This window comes from Marmota monax, unplaced genomic scaffold (assembly GCF_021218885.2).
Source record: "Marmota monax isolate L192 unplaced genomic scaffold, Marmota_monax_Labrador192_F-V1.1 WCK01_AAM20220418_F8-fsc00086, whole genome shotgun sequence".
Classification (NCBI taxonomy): domain Eukaryota; kingdom Metazoa; phylum Chordata; class Mammalia; order Rodentia; family Sciuridae; genus Marmota; species Marmota monax.
This window is the reverse complement of record NW_026693086.1, coordinates 5,564,971-5,590,770: the sequence shown is the minus strand read 5'-3', so window position 1 is coordinate 5,590,770 and position 25,800 is coordinate 5,564,971. Positions and strand designations below refer to the sequence as shown.

Below are 25,800 nucleotides of genomic sequence, written 5' to 3'. Positions count from 1 at the left end.
TGTTGGCTAGGAGAGGGCGGCGGCGCACACAGACAGACCAGGGTGATCCATAAACACATCTCTATATTTATATATTAGATACAGGCACGGGGAGGTGGGCAGGGGCACGGGACTCTCCACGTGCCCCCGCCTCCAGTTCCACTCACCCACACACAGAAGCAGCAAGGGCGTTAAATGTGGCAGCTTTGAGGGGGGAGGGGGTTTAGGCCTGGGCTTGGCTCCTCAGGGATACTAGCCCTTGAGACTTAGGAATGTTCCTTCAGGGAAAATGGGTGGAGTTTTAATGAGGTGACTGGGACAGGGCTTGCCCTACTTAGTGCCCCTGCCCCTCGGTAGATCCTGGGGCAGCCAGGGCCTTTCTATTCCAGAACTTCCAGAGACTGGGCAAGATGGAGGCAGAGCAGCAGAGAGATTTGCTTTAGGGCCACTGAGCCCCCTAGGCCCACGGCTGGGTGGGATGGGGTGGGGTGGGGTGGGGAAAGGGAACAGGGATAGAGGTGAGAGGGAACCTCGGCCTGCCTGAAGCAGGAGACCCCAGCAGAGTGAGAGAAGGTAGCCAGGCCCACCCTTGGCCTGGGTTGCAGGGGTCTGGGCTGAGCACAGTGTCCATTTTCTAACAGTCCAGCGGGGAAGGGGCAGGCAGGAGGCAGGGCCTGGAGGAGGAAGCAGGCAGGAAAGAGCTGTTAGTGCTGGGAGAGAACCCAGTGCACCCTGACCCAGGCACCTCCCATCTCACCCTCACACCTGGTGCAATGTGTCTGCTTCCCTGTCTGCAGGTGGGAATACCACCAGCACCCATCACAGGGTGCTAGGGCTAAGTGCGTAGTGGGTGCTCATTAACCTCTCAGTACAGTGGTTAGGGTTCTGCGGGGCTGGTTCTCATAATCAGAAGGCCTCTGAGAACTGAGGCATAGAGAGGTAAGGTGTCTTGCACGACATCTCACAGTTTTTGTTAATTGCAAGAGATGAGGCCTGGGCCCCGGTGTGTCTGCCTTCCTTCCATCAGCCATAGCTGGCCAAGGAAGAGGCTGGATGAGGGAAGGAGTGCAGTGTGGGTGGGAGTAGTCCCAGCAGGTTCCCCTCAGGTGTGTGAACTGCTGACCTGAGAAACAGGTGTGAGGAAGCCTGGCATCTGGGCTAGCCAGGTGCTGTGGGGCTCCTCCCAAAGCAATCATGGCACCACTTGCTTCTTTGCCCACACAGGGAGAGTCAAAGGCTGGCTTGGCTCCTCAGAGCCAAGTGACTTATGGGGGTCTGAAGTGGTTTCTGGGTTGGGTGTTAACAAGTGGGAAACATATAGGGTTGGAGAATAGGGCTGGGTCATGAAGGACTGGTGGGCCATGAGTCTGGGCCCAGGCGGGCCTCCTAGGCCTTCTGTCACCACCATACATATGGATCATAGTGTAAAGCACATTTGTGACTTTTCTGAGGCATGCCGGGCACCCTTGTGTTAAGGTGAGGCTGTGTATGGGCAGTGAGGCCACTCACCAGGCCCCAGGGGGTAAGGACATCTGTCCAGGTTATGGGGCCTCTGGGGCCCCTGGCTGGAAGCGGGCTGTCTCCTGGAAGATGAGCTCTTTCAGCCTCTCCTTGGGTAGATCATCCAGCTCCATGTCAAAAGTGAAGGGCTCCTCGGCTACTGGCTGGGGTAGCAAAGACAGTAAAGCTTAGCACGGGCACTGGGGGATAGCTATTCCCTCGCCTGCCTGCCTGCCCTGCTGCTGGTGGCTGGCGCACCTCATCCGTGGGGTCATAGTACTGTTCCAGGTAGGGGTGAGCCAGTGCTTCTTCCACTGTGATACGTTTGTTGGGGTTGAAGGTTAACATCCGGTCCAGCAGGTCAAGAGCTAAGGAAGCACAGGAGGCAGGGGTCAAAGGAAAGGCTGGAGGAGCTCCCAGAAGCATCACTTTGCCCAGTTCCCAGAAGCCTGTCAACTCAAGACAGCTGTAGGGATCACCCACTCTTCTCCAGATCTAGGCTTTACCCAACTCCAGCACCTGAGTCTCTCTCACCTTTTGAGTCTGACTTGGGAAAAAGCTTGGCCCAGGCCACCTTGGTCTTGGAGGGCAGAGACTGTAGGTAGTTTCGGGCCTTCATGTTGATAATACAATTCAAGTCCTCTTGAGAAGGGGACCCCAGGATACCTGTGGGTAAGATGGAGGTCTTGGTGAGAAACCTCCTTCTCCTGGGAATGAACAGGCCAGGGAGGCAGGACAAGAGCCCCAGCCCACCCGCCTGCCCCAACTCCTCAGAGTCACCTCCCAGCCAACAGTATGGTGGAGAAGTGCAAGGGGTTGGGACTCATGCAGCCCTAGGTTCAAATCCTGGCTCCCACACTTCCTTGGGTGTTGGGTTTAGCCTTGCTTTTCCCATTTGTCAACTGGGGATACCTTGCTGAAACAATGTTGGATGCTGGAGGGACTCCACACATTGTGACACCCCTGACCCCGACCTCCAGAAATCTCACGTCTGATAAATTAATCCCCCTCAGCTAGCCAGGGCTCCCTCACCCAGAATGTGGTTGAGCTGGTCCAGGTAGTGCTTGCCGGGGAAGATGGGCCGATTGGAGAGCATCTCAGCCAGAATGCAGCCCACAGACCAGATGTCGATGGACTTGGTGTAGCCCTGGGGAGGGGGAAAGTAGTGGGCTCCTGGGCTGCCCTCAGCAAGGTTCTGTTGTCTGGGCCAAATACCAGGCAGAGGGCAGAGTGCAGAGACCTGGAGGAACCACTCTGCTCTTTCCGGAGGCCAAGGCCCAGAGGATAGGTGTCCTGTGTCACAGGGGTCAGGGGCCAGTGCCTGGGTCAGAGATGGCTCCAGGGCTTCCCTTCACAGGTCAGGAGCTCTCCTACCTTGGAGTTAAGCATGATCTCTGGAGCCCGGTACCAGCGTGTCGCCACATACTCCGTCAGAAAGCCAGTGTGGTCATGTTCAGGATCAGCAATCCTGGCCAGGCCAAAATCGCAGATCTGGAATCAAACCCAGGCTATTAAGCTTGGGTATGAGACTGCCACGGCCCAAGCAGTCACCCCGCTACGCCTCATCTATGCTGTCCCCTTGCCTGCCATGCTCCAAAGCTCCTGGTCACCTGGCAGCCCCAGGGGAGGAGGGAAGGCACTCAACCCTCTGACCTTAAGGTCGCAGGTGGTGTTGATAAGCAGGTTGGAGGGCTTTAGATCCCGGTGGAGCACATTGGCTGAGTGGATATACTTGAGGCCCCGCAGGATCTGGTAGAGGAAGTAGCAGATATGGTCATTGCTCAGCTGTTGGCTTTTGAGCAATTTGTACAGGTCTGTCTCCATCAGGTCCTGCACAATATAGCTGAGGATGGCTCCAGAGACCCCCAGGTGGGGGGTGGCAGGAGGCACTCGTTAAGGAAAGCAAGCTCTGGTGAGTAGGCCACACATCCCATCCTGCAGGGGTCCCTTGGCCTCTTGGACTCACCAGCTGGGCAAGACTCAGAGCCTCTGTTGCAGCTCAGCTGGTGACCCTGAGCAAGGCATTTCTGTTCTGTGGCCTCAGTTTCCCTAATGGGGAAGTGAGGATATTAATAAACTGCAGCAGGCAGAAGAACTTGAACTGTAAAGAGCAGCAGCTCAGGAATTAACCCACTGATATCCAAAATCCCCATTCTGCTTCTTGCTGGCTTTATGATCTTTGCCTGTCTGTGCCTTGGTTTCCTCACCTGGTGAGTAGAGGAAGTAACTGTTCTTTAGAGGGTAGCTGGAGGAGATGACCTCTCTAGAGCAGTCAGTCCAGAGCTTGGCACACTGGAAGTGCTCAGCAAACATCAACTCTTATTGTTAATATAAAAGCCTGAGCCACATGGCTGTTGAGGGGGTTAAATGAGATAATGTATGAACACCATCTGGCATGCAATAAATGTTTGCTTAAAAATAAATGCCTGCCTTATGGGAATGGTTTGTGCCAGAAAAACGAGAAGACACTCCCAACAGCGTGCTCCTACTCAAATAAGAGTGCCTGGCTATACATCAGAAGATGGAGGAGTAAATGTCCTTTTATACTTGAAGATAAAACAAAGATTAAACATAAATAAAGAAATAAATGCCACTTGGCTTGCCTCTGGAAGAATAAGTCATAACTTTCTTTGAGAGAGAACATCTAGACCAATCCTGCTGTTTTATAGATGGGGAGGTCCAGAGAGATGCAGGGACTTGCTCAAGGTCACAAAGCAAGCTGGGATGTGGAGATTTTCTGTCTACACGGTAGAGGGCTGCAGAGGCTGTGAAACAAATCCTTATTTTCGGGTAGAGGCCTGGGACTAGCAGGGGTGGGTGGGGAAAGAGGTGATGGGTGTTACAAGTTGCTAACAACCAAGCCAGGCAGGAAGTAGACTAGCTGGGCAATATTGAGGGAGGGTAACAAAGGCTGGGCTGTAGCTCCCAGGGCAAGGTGCAAGTCCACAGGTGACTAGGGTGGGGCTCTGAGCGGGAAGTCTCAGGGAAAGAAGGACCAGTTCCCATCTGGGGGAGGGGAGAAGGCAGTAACAGAAACACCTGATTCTAGGCTTTTTGGGCCTCAGTTTCCTCATCTTTGAAATGGAACTGATAAGGTCCATCTCCTAAGGCAGCTGGGAGATAGAATAAAAGTTGTCAAAACACTTGCCATACACAGTACCTGTCACAGAGTAGGCCAGCAGAAAAGGCAGTTTTCTTTCCTACTGCCTTCCTTCCAGTCTGGGGACCCAGACTGGAAAGAATCATCAGTCTGTTAAGCAAGAACTGACTGTGGGCAGAGGCTGGGTCATATCACAGAATTACAGATGTCAGAAGACAAAGCTCCCATAGAGACCATCTTGCCCAGCCACCCTCCACCCCACTGGGGCAGCGGGCAGAGAAGGACTTGTCCAAGGCCACCCTGCCAGGCTACAGCAGGCCAGGAGTGACCTGAGCCCTCCTGGTCCTCTTCTGCTCTATGGCCTCTCCTCTGCTGAAAAGTTTCTTTTGCTGGGTTTGTTTTGGAGGGTGGTAGGGAAGATGGAAAAAGAAAGAAAGCCAATGTTCCCCAGCCCAGCTTTGAGGCTGTGCCTGGCCAGGCTGGCCAAGGTGAAGGATACACATCTCTCATGGCTTCCAGTGTAGGTGCCCGAAGAATGTCTCGGATGCCTATGACATTCTCATGGCGGAAGCGCAGCAAGATCTGGATCTCTCGTAGTGTGCGCTGGCAGTAGGTCTGATGCTCGAAGGGGCTGATCTTCTTGATGGCCACTCGAGTCTTGCGCACATGGTCATAAGCTGAGCTGAAAAGGGGTCAGGGAGATGTTGCTGGACTTACAAAGGGGGAATCCAGGCCTGGTGGCCCCACCCAAGCCTTGGCAGGGAGGCGAGGGAGCAGGAGAGGGCTCTGGCCAAATCATAAACAATGCTGGTTCCTTCCTGCTGTGAAAGCCTGGGATCTCCAGGGAGAAAGCTGGGGACCAGCCAGGAGGCCTTTCAGTGACTTCACAAACAGAGGAAGAGACTGACCACTCACTGACTTCCCCTCTCCTCTACCCGCTTCCATTCTAGTTGCCCTGACCCTTTCTCTGCCCTTCCCAAGTTGGGCTCCCTGAACTCTAGATAGGTAGTCCGGGGTGGGAGATGAGTGGAGGAGATAGATGAGGCAAAAACTGCGAGGAGGAGGCAGTTGGTGGAGGGCAGAAAGAAAGGATAAGAAGGGGTGGGTTTCAGGGTGGGGTAGCTGGACAGCAGAGCTGTTCTCATAGGAACAAAAGGCCTAGAGCACACAGCCTGGCAGGGAGAAGTCACAGACCCCAACCAAAAGATGCAGGAAGGCACTGCTGACACCCTCATCCTACATCAGGCCCCTGGTAGGACAGGATGGAGGGGGGTGCAAAGCCATGCCCCACCCTGAGCCCTGCTCTTCTCTCCCACACTCCCTGGCCCAGCCTCACTACAAGAACCTAAGGCATCTCCCCCCCAAAAAAACACGGTCCTTCACTCTCCCTTCGCCAATACTTACGCTCTTAGCCTCATCCCGTGTCCCTAAGGTCCCCAAGGTGCTCACAACACCCCCACGTCACTTAGATGCCCCTCACTTCATTATAGAAGGGCTGGTTCAAAGCCTCCAAGCCCCTACAGGGGGGGATGTAGGCGACGCCCCCCCACAAGCACTCCAGGGCCCCCTCCCTGGGACACTCCCCGAGCCCCCAGAGTCCCGTCTCTTCGGGACGCCCGGAGTCTCCCTGTCCCAGAAAACACAGGGACGTGCTTTTCCCCTCCTTTGAAGCCCCCTCCCCATATGGCCCCCTCCCCCGGAACGCCCCCTCACCTGACCATGCCGTACGCGCCCTCGCCGATGTACTGCAGTTGCGTGTAGCGCGGGCCCACGTCGAACGGCTGCCCCTTCACGATCTCGACTTCCCCCGGGACCCCCGGGCAGACCCCAGCGGCTCCCCGGGGCTCCCCGCCCCCGCCCCCCTGAGCCGCCGCCGCCGCCGCCATCTCCACTCCTCCCCTCCCTCCCCGGCGGCCCCGCCCGAGGCCCCGCCCCTTCCCGCCCGCCCTGTCACCCGCGGGGCCGCGCGCGCCAGGCCCCGCCCCCGCCGCCGCCCCCGCGCAGGCTCGCGGCCGTCACGCGACCCGCCCCGCGCGCGCCCGGCTTTCCCGCCGTGGTGCCCGGGTCCGCGTCCCCCGCCCGCTCGCTCGCTGTGCTCCATTCGGACCGGAGGGAGGCTCGGCCAGGCGGGCCCGGGAGCCGATCCGCGTCCTCCCCTAGATGGCGAGGCAGTCGATTATGCCAGAGCCACCCAGCGAATGTGTCTGGAGCCAGGACAGAACCAGACGGAGCCTGGCCTATGGAGCGAGGGCTGCAGCCCCAGGGGCAGTCGCCCAGCGGTTCCACACGGTCTTTGTAGTTTACCTCCCTGAGCCAGCTCTGCTCTAGTGATTATAGAAGGGCTGGTTCATCCCTGTTTCACAGTGGCCCTGGAAGACCTGCTTCTGACCTCTTGTAGATGAGCCAATGCAAGCCTGGGGGGTGGCTGATGACTTGAAGTCACTCAGCTCTACTGAGAGCTGGTGAACCCAGGGGTCCGGACTCCCAGCCTAGTGTATTTCGGACAAGAGGCCTGCGGAAGTGGGATATGGAGCCTAATCTTGCCAACCACTCTGCCACACAGGTCCTCTGTCTTTTTGCCTGGAGGCCAGAATTCCAGCCCACCTCACCTGAGAAATGCGAAAGCTGCGATGTTGGCTGCATTTAATTAAAACATGCTCTCAGTCTTTAAAAAAAAAAAAAAAAATTCAGAGTTTGTGTTGGATTTGACAAAACTGGGGTCCTATTAAGATCATCATTTTTTTTTTTTTCTGTAACTTAGACAACCCAACAATACAGGTCTCATCTGATTGTTGTGGCTGCAAGAGCAGAGGCCTAGTCTTTTTCATGGTCTTGGTACTGTATCTGCGGTGCCTGGGACTCTGATGTTCAAAATCTTCTTTTGAATGAATGAATTGATTTATAGACTGGAAATCTGAGATTTAGGTTGACTTACTGGAGTAAGGCCCTGTAATAGTGACAGAGCTGAGACTCAAAATGATGTTTTCTGACACAGAGATACAGGCCCTTTCTAATCCATACTGTCTCAGGATCAGATTGTTCAAACTGAAGAAGCGGACCTCGGGGACCACCGAATCCATCCCCATCATTTCCCAATGAAGACGTGAGCTGGAAGCCTAACACAAATCCTTGTTTTAGTAAGTAATCACATTGTTTTTTCTCCCTGGGAAGCTGGGAGTAGGTCCTTGTACGCATTACAGATCAAGAGACAAAATGGAACAGTAATTATGATTCTGAAATTGCTCATAATTAGATCCATGGCTAGGCACTCTAACTCAGATTAATGAGACTGAGTTGCTGATTCCCAATAGCTTATAACTCACTAAAGGTTTAAAAAGTACTAATTAGATCAGTGATGTTTTTAGTTATTCACTTGATAAACTTATTTTTTTGTACTGGGTATTGAACCCCGGGGCACTCAACCACTGAGCCACATCTTCAGCCCTTTTTTATATTTTATTTTGAGACAGGGTCTCACTGAGTTACTTAGGGCCTCTTTAAGTTGCTGAGGTTAGCTTTGAACTCCTGATCCTCTTGTCTCAACCTCCCGAGCAAGCGGCTGGGATGACAGGCCTTGGCCACTGCACCCGGCTACTTCATAAACCATTAAATGGCCCTATAAACAAGCACTGAGCTAGGCACTATGGCTGATGAAGACTACTATAGTGTGGATTTATTGCTAAAAGGAAGAACTTACTGGAGACAGATTGCCTGGATTAAAATCTCATTTTTGCCACTTATTTGCTGTGTGGCCCTGGACAAATTACCTACCAGATTCAGTACTCATGGAGCTTCTAATCTATTTAAGATGCACATACATAAATCAAGTTAATGTTAGATGAATGAATATAGTAAATACATAATATGTGAGTTCAGGGATAGGCAAGATTGTTCTTTCTGGAGAAGTGAGGAGGGTAATGGGGAGGTGGCTTTGTGTGTGTGTGTGTGATACTAGGGATTGAACCCAGGAATGCTCTACCACTGAGCTCCATCCCCAGCCCTTTTTATTTTTTATTTTGAGACAGGGTCTCCTTAAATTGCTGAGGGTGGCCTTGAACTTTCGATCCTCCTGCCTCAGCCTCCCAAATCATTGGGATTACAGGCATGCATCATTGTGTCTGGTTGGGGGAGGTGGCCTTTGAACCACTGAAAGATAAATTAGGTTGCAGGAGGTCGGAATAGAGGAAGAGCATCAAAGACAAGAAACAGCACATGCTGAGATACAAAGTCAAGAGTGTAACTTGTCCAGAGTAGCTGCACAAAAAAAGATCTAGGGGAGTATCAGGTAGGCTGGGGCCAGATTGAGGAAGGCCTTGGGTTTTGGCAGAGTTTAGATGTTACTCAGTAAGCAGTAAAAGCCCTTGAGGGATTTTTGCCAGATCATTTTGCAACCGCGGGAGAATATAGTGACTCAGAGAAAGCACCATGGAGTTCAGCTTGGAGCCAGGCTTCCTGAGTGGGAGTGAGTTTACCGGCATGGGAAAGGCTGGTATGTCGGGGAGCAGGCAGCCTGCCACCTCATGCTGCCAGGGCCTCTTTAAAGGAGTGTGACCGAGATTCCCCTCTAGTGGCTGAGGTTGGTATTTCCTTAGGGGATTGGGATTTCTATTTCATATTCAATCAATTCTGTGCCAGGTGACTTTATGTACATTACCTCCTATAATCCTCACAGTGGCCATAGAAAGCAGATGCTACCAGCATTTAGTGGGAAATAGCAGCCACTTAATGAACTAGAGATGGAAAGGGCTTGGGAATCAATTTTTCACCAGGTGGTTGGTTATCTCAAGCTCACTGCATTGTTAAAAGTTTTTGTAACAGGTCCTGTTTGGCCTTCTCCTTTCTCCTTTGTCATTTGGATAAACTTAGACTAAATCTTTCCTTTTTTTTTTTTTTTTGAGGGGGTAGTACTAGGAATTGAACTCAGGTGCACTCAACCACTGAGCCACATCCCCAGCCTTATTTTGTATTTTATTTAGAGACAGGGCCTCATTAAGTTGCTTAGTGCCTCAATTTTTGCTGAGGTTGGCTTTGGACTTGCAAACCTCCTGCTTCGGCCTCCCTAGCTCCTGGCTTAGACTAAATCTTAAACTACTTATCTTTTTATGATTTGGAGGTCTGGCAGGTTGAAGAAGAGAATGAATGATGCTAAGAGAATAATAGTGATATTAACCTAAAGAGTTCAGGCAGGAAAAATACAGTTTGGGGAGGAAAGAATAACTTTTTGTTTTTCAGTGCTGAGGTTCAAAGCCAGGTCCTTGCACATGCTTTACCACTGAGATACAAGCCCAGTCTTCTTATATTCTCTAATATGTGAAGAAGTGTTACAAGAAAAATGTAACAGGTTTTTGTTTTTGTTTTTTTTTTTTTTTTGGTACTAGGGGTTGAACTCAGGGGCACTTTCCCACTGAGCTACATCCCCAACCATTTTTATTTTTTATTTAGAGACAGGGTCTAAGTTGCTTAGGACCTGCTAAATTGCTGAGGCTGACTCTGAACTTGCTATCCTCCTGCCTCAGCTGTCCGAGCTTCTGGGATTACAGGTATACACCACCGCCACAGCCCTTTTTAATTTTTACTTCAAGACAGGGTCTTACTGGGTTACTGAGGCTGATCTTGAACTTTGATCCTTCTGCCTCAGCCTCCTGAGTCACTGGGGTTATAGGCTTCATCTTTTTTTATTGTTTATGAACTTGACACTTTTGAAGATTACAAGCTAGTTATTTTGTAGAATATGCCTCAGTTTGGTTTTGTCTGTTTCCTTGTAATTTTTCTACTTCATTTCCCCTTATCATTTTTTTTTTTTTTTTTTTAGAGATGGGGTCGTGCTATGTTGCTCGGCTGGTCTTGAATTCCTCCTGCCTCAACCTCCAGAGTATTTTGGACTACGGGTTCACACCACCATGCCCAGCTTTGTACTATTAGTATTAGTCAACTCCTCTCCTTCAGTCTCCTCAGACAAGCCTAAACCACAGCCCTGATTAGGTTTGTATTAGGCAGGAATCTTTCAGTAACAAGTGGTCAGAGATCCAGTTCAAATTGACATAAGCAAGAAAGGAAATTTGTCAGCTCATTTACTGAAAAGGTCAGAGGTAAATATGAAGGCACTGTTGGCCTCAAGGATTCGAACAATGTCTTTAGGACTTTGGTGTCTCTCTTAGCTTCCTTTTCTGAATTGATTCCTTTTCAGGCAGCCCCTCCTCTCTCTCTGGCAAGATGGCTGCCAGCACCTTTCAGATCCATGCATGATTATTTTTCAGGAACTCAGCAGGGGAAAACTCTTCTTTCTTTGACTCTTTCCTTCTGTCTCTCTGTCTTCTTATAACTAAAGTCCCAGATTTATTTCTGCCTAGCTACTAGTTGTTTGGAGCCTGGGCAAATCCTTGAATCTGGATCAGTGTGGGCTTGGTGGTTTCCTCTACAGACCCATGGAAAATTGGGACATTGTTCCCATAAAGTCTTGGTCAGATAACATAGTAGTGTCTGTTACAACATTTTTCTGTTTAGAAACTTTTAATTCCTCCAGTTGACTATGAAATGAAGTCCAAATTCTTTTATTATCATTCAAGGCCCAATGACTTGGATCCAGATCTTTTCAGGCTCATTTCCTAGATGAAACTTTTCCTGTAGCCCAACAGAGTCACTGAAGAGCTTTCATATCATCATCCCCATTCCTGTTTCTGCTCCTTTGATCATTCTGTTTCTGTTAGACTTTGGATTCCTTATGCAGGAGCATCCAAGTAATGGAATCCTTTGCATTGGTAGGATTAGCTCAAATGCCACTTCCTCCTGAAGCATTTCCTGATATCCTCCCAATTTCTGCATCTGTTTCATGCTGTGGGATAAGCGGCAGATTTGTACTATATTTACTTATGTATTCATTCTGCCCTCCCTATTAGAATGTATTTTTTTGGGGGGTGTGATACTGGGGATTAAACCTGGGGTCCTTTACCACTGAGCTGTACCCCTAGCCCTTTTTATTTTATTTTTTAAATTTTGAGATAGGGTCTCGCTAAGTTTTCCAGGCCTCACACTTGCAATCTTCCTGCCTCCGCTTCCTGAGTCGCCGGGATTATTGGTGTGCCCCACTGCAGCTGGCTAGATTGTACAATTTCTTGAAGGCCATAATGCAGGTGTCTTTTCTTTTAAAACCTCTTCAATATCAAGTAGTATTTTGCACCTGATATATATTTGTTCCATGAGTGGATTGAATATTTATGGCATGGTCTTCATACCCTTTATATGGGAATCCCTTTCTGAATAAGCTCATGTTACTGGGCCACTCGCCACTCAAAAGCCAGTACTTGGAAGATGAGGGTTTTTAAAAAATTTTGAGACAGGATCTCACTAAGAAGTTTCTTAGGGCCTCCCTAAGTTGCTGGGACTGGTTTTAAACTTGTGATCCTCTTGCCTCAGACTCCTGGGCTGCTGGAATTAAAGAAATGTGCCACCACACCTGGCTTTACTTGAAATTTTTAATTTGAAATTAAATATGAAATAGATATCCTCTTTTAACAAGGAATTAAAATGGGAAATTTGAGTGACTTGCACTCTAGTCCACATATTTTTTTAAAAAGTTTTTTTATTAGTTCTTTTTAGATATATATGACAGTAGAATATATTTTGATGTATTTACATACACGGAGTATAGCTTCCTATTTTTGTGGTTGTACATGATGTGGAGTTTCACTGGTTGTGTATTTATATATGAACACAGGAAAGTTATGTCTGATTCATTCTACTGTATGCTATTCCCATTTCCCAACCCTTCCCTTCATCTCCCTTTGTCTAAAGTCCATTTAATTGATAAGCCTCAGGTCTTGGACTCAAACCCACATCTGTCTGACTATAAAACAGAGGCTGTAGGGCTGAGGTTGTGGCTCAGTGGTTGAGCACTTGCCTTGCATGTATAAGGCACTGAATTCAATCCTCAGCACCACATAAATAAATAAAAAAAGATATTATATCCATCTATAACTAAATAAAAAAACAGAGGCTGTAAGTAGGAGACTTCAGCCCATATTCAGCTCTATTTTGCTTTTCCAGATTTTATATGGTATGTAATGTTTGTGATTGATTTTTACAATTAATATAACATTTTTGAGATTCATCTATGTCACATACCTTAATACTTCATTTCTTTCTTTCTTTCTTTTTTCTTTTTTTGGTACCAGGGATTGAACTCAGGGACACTCGACCCCTGGGCCACATCCCCAGCCCTATTTTGTATTTTATTTAGAGACAGGGTCTTATTGAATTGTTTAGTGCCTCACCGTTGCTGAGCCTGGCTTTAAATTCTTTTTTTTTTTTTTTTAGAGAGAGAGAGAGAGAAAATTTCAATATTTATTTTTCAGTTTTCGGCGGACACAACATCTTTGTTTGTATGTGGTGCTGAGGATCGAACCCGGGCCGCACGCATGCCAGGCGAGCGCGCTACCGCTTGAGCCACATCCCCAGCCCCTGGCTTTAAATTCTTGATCCTCCTGTCTTGGCCTCCTGAGTCACTGGGATTATAGGCACGTGCCATTGTGCCTGGCTTAATACTTCATTTCTTGAAATCAACTTTTTTATTGAGGTATAAATTGCATACCATGAATGAGTTAAACATCATTACCTTAAGTACATGTATGAAGACACAAATGGTGTGAACATACTTTGTGTACAATCAGTGACTTGAAAAATTGTGCTCTATTTATGAATGAAATGAATTGTATTCTTCCATCATGTATAACAAATTAGAATAAATAAATAATAATAATAAATAAATTGCATACCATAAAATTTACCCCTTGTTTATTTGGTGCTGGGGATAGAACTCAGGGTCTCATGCATGCTAAGCACATGTTCTACCACTTAGCTACACCCCCAGTTTCCAAATTCACTATTTAAAATGTATAGATCAGTATTTTTTTTTTTTTTAGAGAGAGAGAGAGAATTTTAATATTTATTTTTTAGTTATCGGTGGGCACAACATCTTTGTTTGTATGTGGTGCTGAGGATCCAACCTGGACCGCACGCATGCCAGCCGGGCACGCTACCGCTTGAGCCATATCCCCAGCCCCTAGATTAGTAGTTTATATGCCATTCACAAGACTGTGCAATTAGCACCACTGTCTAATTCCAGAACATTTTTATCATTCCCTAAATTAACTTGCATACCCATCAGTGGTCACTGCCCACATCCCTGCCCTTCAGCTTCTGACCACTACTAATTTGCCTCTGTCTATTCTTTTGAATCTGGCTTATTTCACTTAACATGATGTTTTCGGAGCTAATCCCAGTTGTGGCATTTATCAGTACTTTGTTTCTTTTTACATTGGAACAATATCCTGTTGCATGGGCAAACCATATTAAACCCAGGAGCATTCTACCACTGAGCTACGTTTCTAGCCCTTTCTATTTTTTTTTTTTTTTTTGAGACAGGATCTTACTTAATTGCTTAGGGCCTCACTAATTGCTGAGGCTGGCCTGGGACTTGCAACCTTTCCACCTCAGCTTTCCAAATTGCTGGAATTATGGTGTGCACCATTGCACCTGGCTCTGCTATGAACATTGTGTTTTTTTTTTTTTTTTTTAAAGTTGTTGATGAACCTTTGTTTAATTTATTTATTTATATGTGATGCAGATAATTGAACCCAGTGCCTCACACATGCCAGGCAAGCCTCTACCACTCAGCCACAACCCCAGATCCTGTTATGAACGTTTGTATAAGCATTTTTGTGCAAATATATCTAGAGTTCTCTTGGATGTATATCTACAAGTGAAATTGCTGGATCGTATGCTAACTCTATGTTTAATTTTTTAAGGAGCTGTCAAACTGTTTTCTATACCAGCTGCACTGTTTTACACCACTACCAGCAGGATATGGGAGTTTCAATTTTCCTAAGTCTCTACCAACTCTTATTATTATCTGACTTTTTTGTTATATTCTTTCTAGTAGATGTGAAGGGGTATGCTTATTGGCCATCTGAATATCTTTTTTGGAGAGATGTCTATCCAGTCCCTTCCTTGTTTCTCTTTCTCTCTCTCTCTCTCTCTCTCTCTCTCTCTCTCTCTCTCTCTCTCTCTCTCTTTCCTGGTACTGGGAATGAAACCCACAGGTACTCTACCACTGAGCCACACCCCCAGCCTATTCATTTTTTTAAAAAATTTTTTATTTTGGGATAGTGTCTCACTAAGTTGCTGAGGTTGGCCTTGAACTTGCGATCCTCCTGCTTCAGCCTCCCAAGCTGCTGGGATTACAGCAGTGCACAGCCACACTGTTTGTGATTTCCTTTTGACTCATTGGTTATTTAATAGTGTTGTTTAATTTCCACATGCTCGTGAATTCCCCACATTTCTTTTTATTATTAATTTCAAATTTTATTTCTTGTGATTAAAAAACATACTTTATATGGTTTTGAATTTACTGAGGCTTACTATGGCTTAGCATATGGTCTGTCCTGGAGAACATTCCCTGAGAATTTGAAAGTACATGTATCTGCTATTGTTGGGTAGAACAATCTCTGGATGCCTCTTAAGTCCAATTTGTAGACATTATTGTCCAAGTCTTCTGTTTCCCTGTTCTTTTACTGCCTTGTCCTTCTGTCTAGTAATAAAAGTGGGCTATTGAAATCTCTAACTATTATTGAATTTTCAACCCCCCACACAATTCTGTCAGATTGTGCTTCACATATTTTGGTGTTCTATAGTTAGGTACATGAAATTATATTTTTTAAAAAATATTTTTTAGTTGTAGATGGACACAATACCTTTATTTTATTTATTTATTTTTATGTGGTGCTGAGGATCGAATCCAGTGCCTCACACCTGCCAGGCAAGTGCTTTGCCACTGAGCCCCAGCCCCAGCCCATAATTACATTTTCCCCTCCCTGATAGAGTGACATTTCTATCACTGTAAAACATCCTTCTTTGGCTGTAGTAATATTTTTATTTGAAAAGTCTGTTCTGTCTGATATTAGTATTTTATCTATCTCTATCTATCTATCTATCTATTTATATCTATATCTATGTAATTTTTTTGGGGGGTGGGTACCGGGGATTGAACTCAGGGACTCAACTACTGAGCCACATCCCGAGCTCTGTTTTGATTTTATTTAGAAACAGGGTCTCACTGTTGCTGTGGCTGGCTTTGAACTCAAGATCCTCCTGCCTCAGCCTCCTGAGCCACTGGGATTACAGGCATGAGCCACCATGCCCGGCTGATATTAGTAGTGCTACCACAAGTTTCTTAGGGTTGCATGATATTTACTTTTCCTCCTGTTATTTTCAACCTATTTATATCTTTGAGACTGAGGTGTGTCCCCTGTAGATTATCCAGTCTGACAATATTTGCTTTTTGATTGCTTAATCCATTTACATGTGATATTATTGATATGGTTGGATTAATAAGTGCTGTTTTTTGTTTTATTTTTATATGTCTCATGTCTTTTTTGTTTCTCTATTCCTCCTTTACTGCTTTATTTTGCATTAAATGAATATTTTCTTGTGTAACCTTTAAATTCTTTTAATTATCATTTTTAAATGTTTTTTTTTAAATTGTTGTTTAAAAAAATTTTGTAGTTGTATATGGACAGCATGCCTATATTGTATTTGCTTAGTTTTGTATGTGGTGCTAAGGATTGAACCCATGCTAGGCAAGCGCTCTACCACTGAGCCCCAGCCCCAGCCCCTTAATTATTTTTTAAAATATATTTTAGTTATTTCTTTAACAGGTGTTTTAGGATTATCTGTCTATTTCAGAATCTACTTCCAATTTATACTAACTTAATTCCATTGAGATGTAGAATATCCCTCCTTCTCTCTTCCCCAACTCTGTGCTGTTGTTACATATATTGTTACTTTATAAGCCCCAGAATATATTACATTGTTATAATTGTTGCTTTAGTTTTGTTTTATTTTATTTTTTTTGGTGGTAGTAGAGATTGAACCCAGGGGTATTTTACTCCCGAGCTACATTCTCAGCCCTTTCTTGTTTTTATTTTGAGGCAGCGTCTTGCTAATTTGCTGGGGCTGGCCTTGAACTTGTGATCCTCCTGCCTCAGCTTCCTGAATCACTGGGATTACAGGCATGGATCACCATGTTCGACTGATAAGTTTCTGTCTGTAAACTGAGGGATAAAAAAGGGGAGTGATTGAGTATGCATAGTTTTTCTTATTTGACTCATCATTTGTGATTCAAGTCATTGCCATCTGTCATGAGCTATCCATGGGCTGTGTGTGGGCCACTGTCCATTGAGCCTAGTGAATAGGAATGACTCTCATACTGTAAACAAGTGTCTGGTGGACATTTCCTCTGGTTAACAGCCCTGACACATTAGGTCTTGCTAACTTGCTGGAGTTGGCCTTGAACTTGTGAACTTGTGAACCTCTTGCCTCAACTTTCTGAACCACTGGGATTACAGGCGTGGTTCACCATGCCTAGCTGCTAAGTTTCTGTCTGTAAACTGAGGGAAAAAAAGGGGGAGTGATTGTCTCTGCATAGTTTTTCTTATTTGTCTCATAATTTCTGGTTTTCATAATTTGTTTCTGTAGTTCAAGTTACTGCCATCTGTATCCTTTGTTTACTTCATATACTTTGGTCCCACCCACCTGTGCCATTGTCAAATGCATTATATTCATATATATTATAGACTCAGCAATAGAAGTATATATATCTATTATAAATGTAATATATATAATATAAACATATGTATATAAAATTTTTTATATATATCTATAGTTGCATATGGTTGCTTTAAAATCATTTAAGGGAAGAAAAGAAAAATATACATTTATATTGTCTTTTGTACAACATAATCACCTTTATTGATGCTCTTTGTTTTTCAAGTGGATTCATATTTCCATCTAGGTTTTCTTGCTCTCACCTTGAAGAACTAATTCTAGTATTTCTTATAAGTCTGGTCTGCTGGCAGTGAGCTCTCTCTCAGTTTTTGTTTATCTGGGAATGTCTGTCTGTCTTTCTCTTTCATCCTCTGCTAGGGATGAAACTCAGGGACTCATGCATTGCTAGGCAAGCATTCTACCAGTGAGCTATGTCCACAGCTCTTTGAGAATGTATGTCTTCTTGTGAAAGATAGTTTTGCTGGATGTAAGATTACTTCGGAGGCTGAGGTAAGAGGATTAAAAGTTTGAGGCCAGCTTCACTCAGCAATTAGACCTGTCTCAAAATAAAAAATAAAAAGGGCTGGGGATGTAGAAAAAGAAAAAAAAAGATTTCTTGGTTGACTATCTTATTCCTTCTCTAAAGTTGATCTTAATCTCTTCAAAGATTTATATATTTGTGAATTCACTTACCTGCTAAAATTTATCTGTAACTTCAGAATCAATACTCATGTTGCTTTCTTCCCTTCTTTTCCTCTTTGTTACTCCCCGCCCCCCTCTTTCTTTCTTTCTGTCTTTTTGATACTGGGATTTGAGCCCAGGAGTGCTCTACCAACAGAGCTACATCCCCAGCCCTTTTACTTTTATTTTGAGACTGGGTCTTGCTAAGTTGCCCAGGCTGGTTTTGAACTTGCAATCCTCCTGCTTCAGGCTCTGGAGTTGCTGGGATTACAGCTGTGCAACACTGCACCTGGCTCATGGTGCTTTCATGGTCATTCATGGACATGTGCAGGTCAGTAAAATATTTAGGTCACCAGGTACATAGTCACAGTTGAGGTTGAACAGATCATGGTCTGCCGTTTTGTTTCAGCTCTCATACTATAAACAAGTGTCTTTTTCATGGTCTAATGTCACAGTTTTGTCCCTTTTTGTTGGTGCTTTCATTGTTTAATATAACCTGCAAGTATAGTGCTGATGTGCTGTGTAGTGTTCCTTGGCTCAGGAAGGCTGTGGTGTGCTTATGGAGAAAATACCCGGGTTTGGGGGCTGGGGTTATAGCTCAGTGGTGGAGCCTTTGCCTAGCATGCCGAGGCCCCAGCCAGGTTCAGCCTCCAGTACTGCAAAAACAAGCAAACAGGCAAAACACCTATGAGTTCATAAGATTCATTCAGGAGTAGGTTTGATATTGTTAACCATGAGTTCCGTAATAATGAATCAGTAATATACATTAAAGAAGGTTTCTTTCAGTAGAAACACACATAAAACAAATGATCCACTGACAAAAGTGTTGTAGACCATAGGCTGACATGAATTTAACCCTGTATTTCCCCAGGGGCAATGTTCAATATTTGCTAATTCAGTGTTTGTAGAATATGACCACCGTGGTTGGGTGTGGTGGTTCACACCTGTAATCCCAGCAACCCGTGAGGCTGAGACAGAAAGAGAACAAGTTTGAGGCCAGCCTCGGCAAATTAGTAAGGCTCTAAGCAAATTAGAAGATCCTGTCTCAAAATTAAAAATTAAAAAAAGGGCTGATTCTCGTTATTCATGGTGGTGATAATCTTTTTGTTTGTTTGATTTTTTTTTGTACAGGATGTTGAACCCAATGATGCTCTACCTCTGAGCCACATTCCTAGTCCTTTGTATTTTATTTTGAGACAGGGTCTGGTCAGGTTGCTGAGGGCCTTGTTAAATTACTGAGGCTGGCCTTGAATTTACGATCTTCCTGCCTCAGCTTGCTGAGTTGCTGGGATTACAGGTGGATTCAACAGCATCCAGTCTCACTGAATTTTTTAGATGTAGAGAATAATATTTTTTTCAACAAACGTGGGACATTTTTAACCATTATTTTTTCTGTGCCCTCTTCTGGAATGCCTACTATATACACGTTGGTACATATGTTCTACATTTCTCATTTCCTTCATTCCATTTTTCTTCTGTTCTTTATTTTATTTTTCAATTCTGGGAATTGAACCAAGAGCCTCACACACACTAGGTAAGCGCTCTACCATCGAGCTGCATCCCAGATCTCCTTCTCTTCTCTGGATTGCCTAATCTCTCTCCATCCACCTTCAAATTTCCTGATTTTTCTTCTGCTAATTCAAATCACCAGTTCAGTTGCTATATTAAAATTTTCTTCTTATATAATATGCTTTTCCTTTTTTCTTTCTTTTCTCCTTCCTCCCCTCCACTCCACTTTCCCTCCCTGCTTTCTTCCTTCCTGTGCTAAGGATTAAATCCAGAACCTCATGCTTACTAGGCATGTTCTCCGTCACCATGCTGCACCTCTAGCCCAAGATAATGTATTTTCTTTCTTTCTTTTTTTTTTTGATACCAGGGATTCTTAACCACTGAGCCACATCCCCAGCCCTTTTTATTTTTTATTTTGAGACTGGGTCTTGCTAAATTGCTGAACCTGGCCTTGAACTTGTGATCCTCTTGCCTCAGCCTCCCCAGCCTCTGTGATTACAGGTGTGTGCCACTATGCCCAACATGATAATATATTTTCAACTCCAGAATTTCTCTTTCTATGTATATATTTTCCTATCTCTTTATTGATATTATCTCTTTGATGAAACACCATCATCATGCCTTCTTTTATTTGTTTAAAAGGGCTTCCTTTAGTTCCCTTAACATATGCATCATGGCCATGCTCAGGTCTCTGTTAAGTCTGACATCTGGACCTTCTTACAGTTTCTGTTGTCTGCTTTCTTTCCTCCTGTGCTTGGATCACATGTTCCTGTTTCTTTGCGTGTCTCCTAATTTTTGTTGGAAACAGTGCATCTTGGGTATCATTTTGTCTCCCTATCTTGAGGTTGTTTTGTTGTCTGCTTTTGTTTTATGAGTAGGCTATTTTAGGTAAGTCTGCTTCCCTCCACATGAGGTCTTTGGCTGCTCCTTGGACTGTCTCTTTCTCTAATTTCTGGATTAAGCTTTTGCTTCACTTGGCAAAGCGCCTGTTGGGCTCCACTAATTATTGGCTGATTGCTGTATTGTTTTTGACAATGCCTCGGGGCATGTATTTCTTTGTGGTTTGGTCCAATTAAATTTGGGCCAGGGGAGGTTTTGAGGTTTGTTCTGACCCCAGATGGCTCTTCTTAGCTGTCTCTGCCATGGTTCTCTCTGGGGAGTTAGGTGGCCTATAGTTTAGTCTTATTGCTCTTAAATAAGAGGAACCATTGGTTTTCTCAGTGAACTTTCCCACAATGTTTCAAATAAAGTCAGTTCCTTTGGGGCTTGCCTTGGGTCTCCATCTCCTCTTCCCCAACACCCTCCTTCCCCTTCTTCTCTGTTCCCTCCTTCTTCTCCTTCCTCCCCCTCCTCCTCTGTACTGGGAATTGAACCTAGAAGCACTGAACCACATCCGGGTCTCACTAAATAGCTGAGGCTATCCTTGAATTCGTGATCCTCCTGACTTGGCCTCCCAAATTGCTGGGATTACAGGCGTGCACCACATCCTGGCCTTGGGAAAAATCTCTGAGTCACCACTCTGAGCACCTCCTGGAATAGAGCTTCTCCTGGCTTGCCTCTCCCAGCAAAGCATCTCTGCTCCACCAGCAAACTGGATGAAGGTGATCAGGGCCTGCACGCCTGACTCACACTTGAAATAGAACCTCCAACCTATAGGTCAGGTGCCTGGGTGAAGGAAAGGCATCTTTACCTTTCTGCCATACTCTCCAGAAATATAGCTTCTTTAGTTTGGGGTTAGAGGAAGTGAAGCAACCTGGGGCTCCTGGTGAGATGTGGTAAGCCTGGATTGACAGCTGTTTCTTGGTCCCACCACTTAGGGTGGAGCTTCCTCCAAGCTGAGCTGTGGGAGAGGGAGTTCAGGAGAGAGTTGATCTTGTTTCAGATCCCAGAATCTCCCTGAAAACTGATTTTTAGTATTTTTTCTAAAAATAAATGTACCTTCATTTGTTACATGCCATTAAGACAATTCCAGAAATTTTGTTTATTTTTTAAAAGTTCGTTTTCAGCAGCTTCACTTGTTTTGCTGAGAAGTGAATCCCCAGAGCTCCCCACAGTGTCATCTCAGAACTTACCTCCCCCACCTTTTCCTTTGAAGCCTTTTGGTTCGTCTGTTTTTTGTCCTAACCACCAATTCAGGTGGCTGCAAAATTAAAACAGGTGCCTGTAAATGTTTTTGACAAATCCCCATTGAGGAGAGGGCTTTTTGCACTCTACATGCTCCAAGTGAGGTCAACTGGACAGTCTTACAAGTGAGGCCTCCCAGGGGACCTCAGTACAGCTGCAATAATGACAATTTTTTTGGAATAAGACTTTGAAAGAGCTCCAACTCTTTCCTGTTCCCTCTAGTGGTTGCCAGGTCACACTGAGAATGTGGGCTGGTATTTTTTTTCAGGGTTGCGACAGAACTGAAGAATGGGGATGGGTCTGGGATAATTTTAAATGCCACAAAGTTCCCTGTTTTTACCAAGATGCAGCTGCTTTTCTTGAATAAGTATTCCTCAGGTTGCTACAAGCCTTTGATTAACTTCCAGGGTTTTAAAAAAGTTGGGTCTGACCATTTTTTGTGCTTTTTTTCTTTACTTTTAGAAAGGAGTGAATGTTCATAGGTCCTTACTCTGAGATTTTTGTGTATGCTATGAAAATCAACTTTTAATCAATATAAATGCTCAAACTATCATAACCCTCCAAATTACTATTCCAGTGCTCATGTTTCTTATATCATCTGCAAAGTTTTCCTGAAAGGCTTTGTCTCTTCCTTCGTGTCAAGGCAGAAAGCAAGTCAAGACCTAAAGGTCATCCGAACAGTTGTGGTAATCCTACTGTGATGCTGTGAAAACAGGAAGTGAGGTTTATTTAGCATGCGTGGTTCCCAGGGTTGCTCACAGATTATATGAAGAATATGGGACTTAGAATTTTGTTAGGAAGACTAATGCCAATGTCATTGGTAAATCCTTTTATAAACTCCTTTTTTTTTTTAGAATTTATTGAAAGCAAGAACAGTATTTGCCTATCCCCAGTACTTCTCCAACTTTCTAAAATCTTTCAAAGGTTGTCTACTATGGTTCCAAAACTATGAGTACAGTTTGCTCTTGAGGATGAACTAAGTCCACATCGGGGGTCTAGAACATTTCAGTTGAGTCGATGTCCTTTTATTCTTTACCTCTTTGGGAGTTTTGGTCGCCTCTTAACTCCAACATTGAAGCATTTCAATCTTGGGCTTCATTCATTTTGTAGAAAAGAGAAACCCAGGTGGGGTGGGGTGTGCTTGTAATATCAGTAGGCTGAAGCAGGAAGATCACAAGTTTGAGGCCAGCCTCAGCATCTTAGTCCATGCTTCAAAATAAATAAATAAACAAACAAACAGATAAATAAATAAATAGACTGGGGACATAGCTTAGTGGTAGAGTGCTTGCCTAGTATGTGTGATGACCTGAATTTGATCCCCAGTACTGAAGTGGGGGGGGGAGAGAGAGAGAGAAAGAAAAAGAAAGAGAAGGAGGAGGTGGAGGAGGAGGAGAAGAAAGAAAGAAACAAAGAAAAGACAAGACAAACCAGATGCAAGCTGAGAGGTTCTGCTTTCTCTTGGTCATCTGTTAATATTACACCATCTACACTAAGCAATGAGCCAATTTCTTCCTTCTTCTTGCTCCAAATATAGCTATCAAAGCCCTTCTCCCTTCTTGTTGATAACATGTTTCGTAATCTCAGCTCATTCCAAGTTACAGCCATCCGCACACTATTTTTATAGGTTTATACTAGTCTTTTGCATTTGTTCCTGGCTTAGGTGGCTCTTGGTACGTTTTTTTTTTTTTTTTAAATCACAGCACTTCCTGTGCAGGCCCCTCAGGGCCTTCGGATGCTCTTCCCGCAGCTTCTTCATCAGGATTCAACAGGAATAAGGAAACAAGTGGTTTTCTCCCCCTTCATTAGATATTCTTGAAATGATAACTAAAATGATATATTTTAGTTCAATATTAGAGCACATAAATATTCAGCACATGCAATGAGATGGTTGTTCATTAATTTATCATCCAGTGGTTAATTTGTGCATTATCAACTTATCGTCCTATGATTAATTTACATGGTAGTAGCATAGACATTCTCTTGTTTGGTCTGAGTACACTAATCTACAATTACAAACTGCTTTTTCCTTTAGCTCTTTTTTTTAGTTATCTGTTAATATATAAAAATATTATCCCAAAATTAAATGGTATGAAACAACAATAACTTGTTTTAAATGCCTACTGATTCTGTGGGTGGGATTTAGAAAGGGCTGGGGATATAGCTCAGTTGGTAGAGTGCTTGACTTGAATGCACAAGGCCAAGGGTTCAATCCCCAGCACTAAAGGGCGTAGCAAGAAAAGGTACACTCTAAGGTGTCTGGGCCTCAGCTGGGCCAATTGGACAGACAAGGGTGAGTGACAGCTGGGTCTGGGGGCTCCAGTTCCAGTCTGGCTTCTTTGCTCACATGCCTGTGACCTGCACTGGGGTTGGCTGAAAGATGGTACCAGATCAGAGGGACTCTGTCAACCAGTTGTGACCTGTACAGTTGTGGCCATGTAGTTGGCTGCTTATATGGGAGTTCCAGACTCCAGGACAGGTGGTCTAGTGAGCAGGGGAAGCTCCTAGTTGTTTTGTGATCCAGCCTTGGAAGTCACTTAGCATCGTTTGTACCACACTCCATTTATGGAAGCCCAGAGTCAAGGGCAGGGAATAACAGACCCCATCCCTAACCCCCCCCCCCTTTTTTTTTTGGTACTGGAGAATGAATCCAGGGACGCTTACCCACTGAACCACACTCCCAGACCTGCTTTTTTGTATTTTATTTACAAACAGGGTCTCACTGAGTTGCTTAGGGCTTCGCTAAGTTGCTGAGGCTGGCTTTAAACACTTGAACCTCCTGCTTTAGCCTCCTGAGCTGCTGGGATTTCAAGTGTGCATCACAGACCCCATCTCTTGATGGGAAAACTGTCAAAAAATTTATGGCCCAGAATTGTCCAGTCATCCTACAGTTTATTAAGCTCAACAAAATGATTTTTTCTTTCTTTCTTTTTTAATATTCATTTTTTTAGGTGTACATGGATACAATACAATGCCTTTATTTTTATGTGGTGCTGAGAATTGAACCCAGGTCCGCCCATGCTAGGTGAGCACTATACCGCTGAGCCACAATCGCAGCCCATGATTTTTTCTTTTTTAAAAAATATATATTTTTTAGTTGTAGATGGATACAATGCCTTTATTTATTTATTTATGTGGGACTGAGGATTGAACCCAGTGTTTCACATGTGCTAGGCAAGTGCTCTACCATTGAGCTGAAAACCCAGCTCTATGATTATTTCTTTAAGCCATTAAAAAATTGGGCTGAGATTGTGGCTAAGTGGTAGAGCACTTGCCTAGCATGTGTGAGGCCCTGGGTTCGATTCTCAGCACCACATAAATAAATAAAGGTATTGTGTCCATCTACAGCAAAGAAATATATTTTTAAAAATTATATATACTAGGCACCATGATGCACACCTGTAATCTCAGCAATTTGGGAGGCTGAAGCAGGAGAATTACAAATTCAAGACAGCCTCAGCAACTTAGTGACACTCTGTTTCAAAATAAAAGGGCTAGGGATGTAGCTAAGTGGTAAAGAGCCCTCCAGGTTCAATTCTCAGAAAAAAAAAAAAAAGACTCTATTTTAAAATTGCCTGAGCCAGGTATGGTGGCATACACCTGTAATCCCAGCAGCTTGGGAGGCTGAGACAGGAGGATCATGAGTTCAAAGCCAGCCTCAGCAATAGTGAGTTGCTAAGCAACTCAATGTGACCCTGTCTTTAAATAAAATACAAAATAGGGCTGGGGATATGGCTCAGTGGTTGAGTGCCCCTGAGTTCAATCCCTGGTTACCCCCCCCCCCCCCAAAAAAAAAAAAAAAGTTTGAGGCCAGCCTCAGCAACTTAGTAAGGCCCTAAGCAACTCAGTAAAACCCTGTCTCAATAAAAATAAAAAGGGCTGGGGATATGGCTCAGCAGTTAAGTGTCCCTGGGCTCAATCCCTTGTACCAAAAATAAAATAAAATAAAATTTCCCTGGCTTTACAAATGATTGTTTATAAAGGTGAAGTATGATCCCTGGAAGGCTACCAAGCCAGTGGTAGGAAAAAATTTTTTCCTTTTCATCCATCAAAATATCTTTTTATATAAAAATACACATCTTAAAATACTTCACATATCAAAGTGGGAAAATTTCTCATCTCAGTTGGGGTTTTATTTGTGTTTTTTTCACACTTACAAATGCACATGTTAGGAAATCTCTGAGGTTTATTATGAAAAATGGGCTCCCCTATCACCATTTCCTGTTCCCCAGATGCCACTACATTCAACCTCTTGAGCTGATTCTTTTGTACTTACCCTTGTATCTCTAAATAGCATGCTCATACTGTTA

General features: G+C 44.7%; 1 protein-coding gene and 1 long non-coding RNA gene across 3 annotated transcripts in view; one reads left to right on the top strand and one right to left on the bottom strand.

Moving 5' to 3' along the window:
* Nucleotides 1-46: 46 nt before the first annotated feature.
* Nucleotides 47-6,465, bottom strand: Mapk3 (mitogen-activated protein kinase 3). Its single transcript, XM_046454709.1, has 9 exons — nucleotides 6,293-6,465; nucleotides 5,079-5,261; nucleotides 3,133-3,322; nucleotides 2,854-2,970; nucleotides 2,512-2,626; nucleotides 2,014-2,145; nucleotides 1,738-1,847; nucleotides 1,489-1,643; nucleotides 47-653 (listed from the first exon to the last, which is right to left on the bottom strand). The coding sequence occupies exons 1-8, from the start codon at nucleotides 6,463-6,465 to the stop codon at nucleotides 1,521-1,523; spliced, it is 1,143 nt and encodes a 380-aa protein (XP_046310665.1). The 3' UTR covers nucleotides 47-653; nucleotides 1,489-1,520.
* Nucleotides 6,466-6,617: 152 nt separating this feature from the next.
* The window catches only part of LOC131424549 (uncharacterized), a 36,434-nt gene continuing 17,251 nt past the window's right edge, over nucleotides 6,618-25,800 (top strand). Inside the window, exons 1-3 of one of the 2 annotated variants that reach the window (XR_009227804.1) lie at nucleotides 6,618-7,716; nucleotides 10,392-10,561; nucleotides 12,893-14,696. This is a non-coding gene — a long non-coding RNA (uncharacterized LOC131424549). Of the gene's footprint in view, nucleotides 7,717-10,391; nucleotides 10,562-12,892; nucleotides 14,697-25,800 lie in introns of those variants that run through there. The other variant, XR_009227803.1, reaches the window with a different exon arrangement.

Coding starts and splice junctions, on each gene's coding strand:
- Mapk3 (XM_046454709.1), bottom strand. CDS start 6,465: ATGGCGGCGGCGGCGGCGGCTCAGGGGGGCGGGGGCGGGGAGCCCCGG. Junction 2,627..2,853: donor AGATCATGCTTAACTCCAAG/GTAGGAGAGCTC, acceptor CCCCCTCCCCAG/GGCTACACCAAGTCCATCGA. Junction 1,848..2,013: donor TCCCAAGTCAGACTCAAAAG/GTGAGAGAGACT, acceptor GTGCTTCCTTAG/CTCTTGACCTGCTGGACCGG.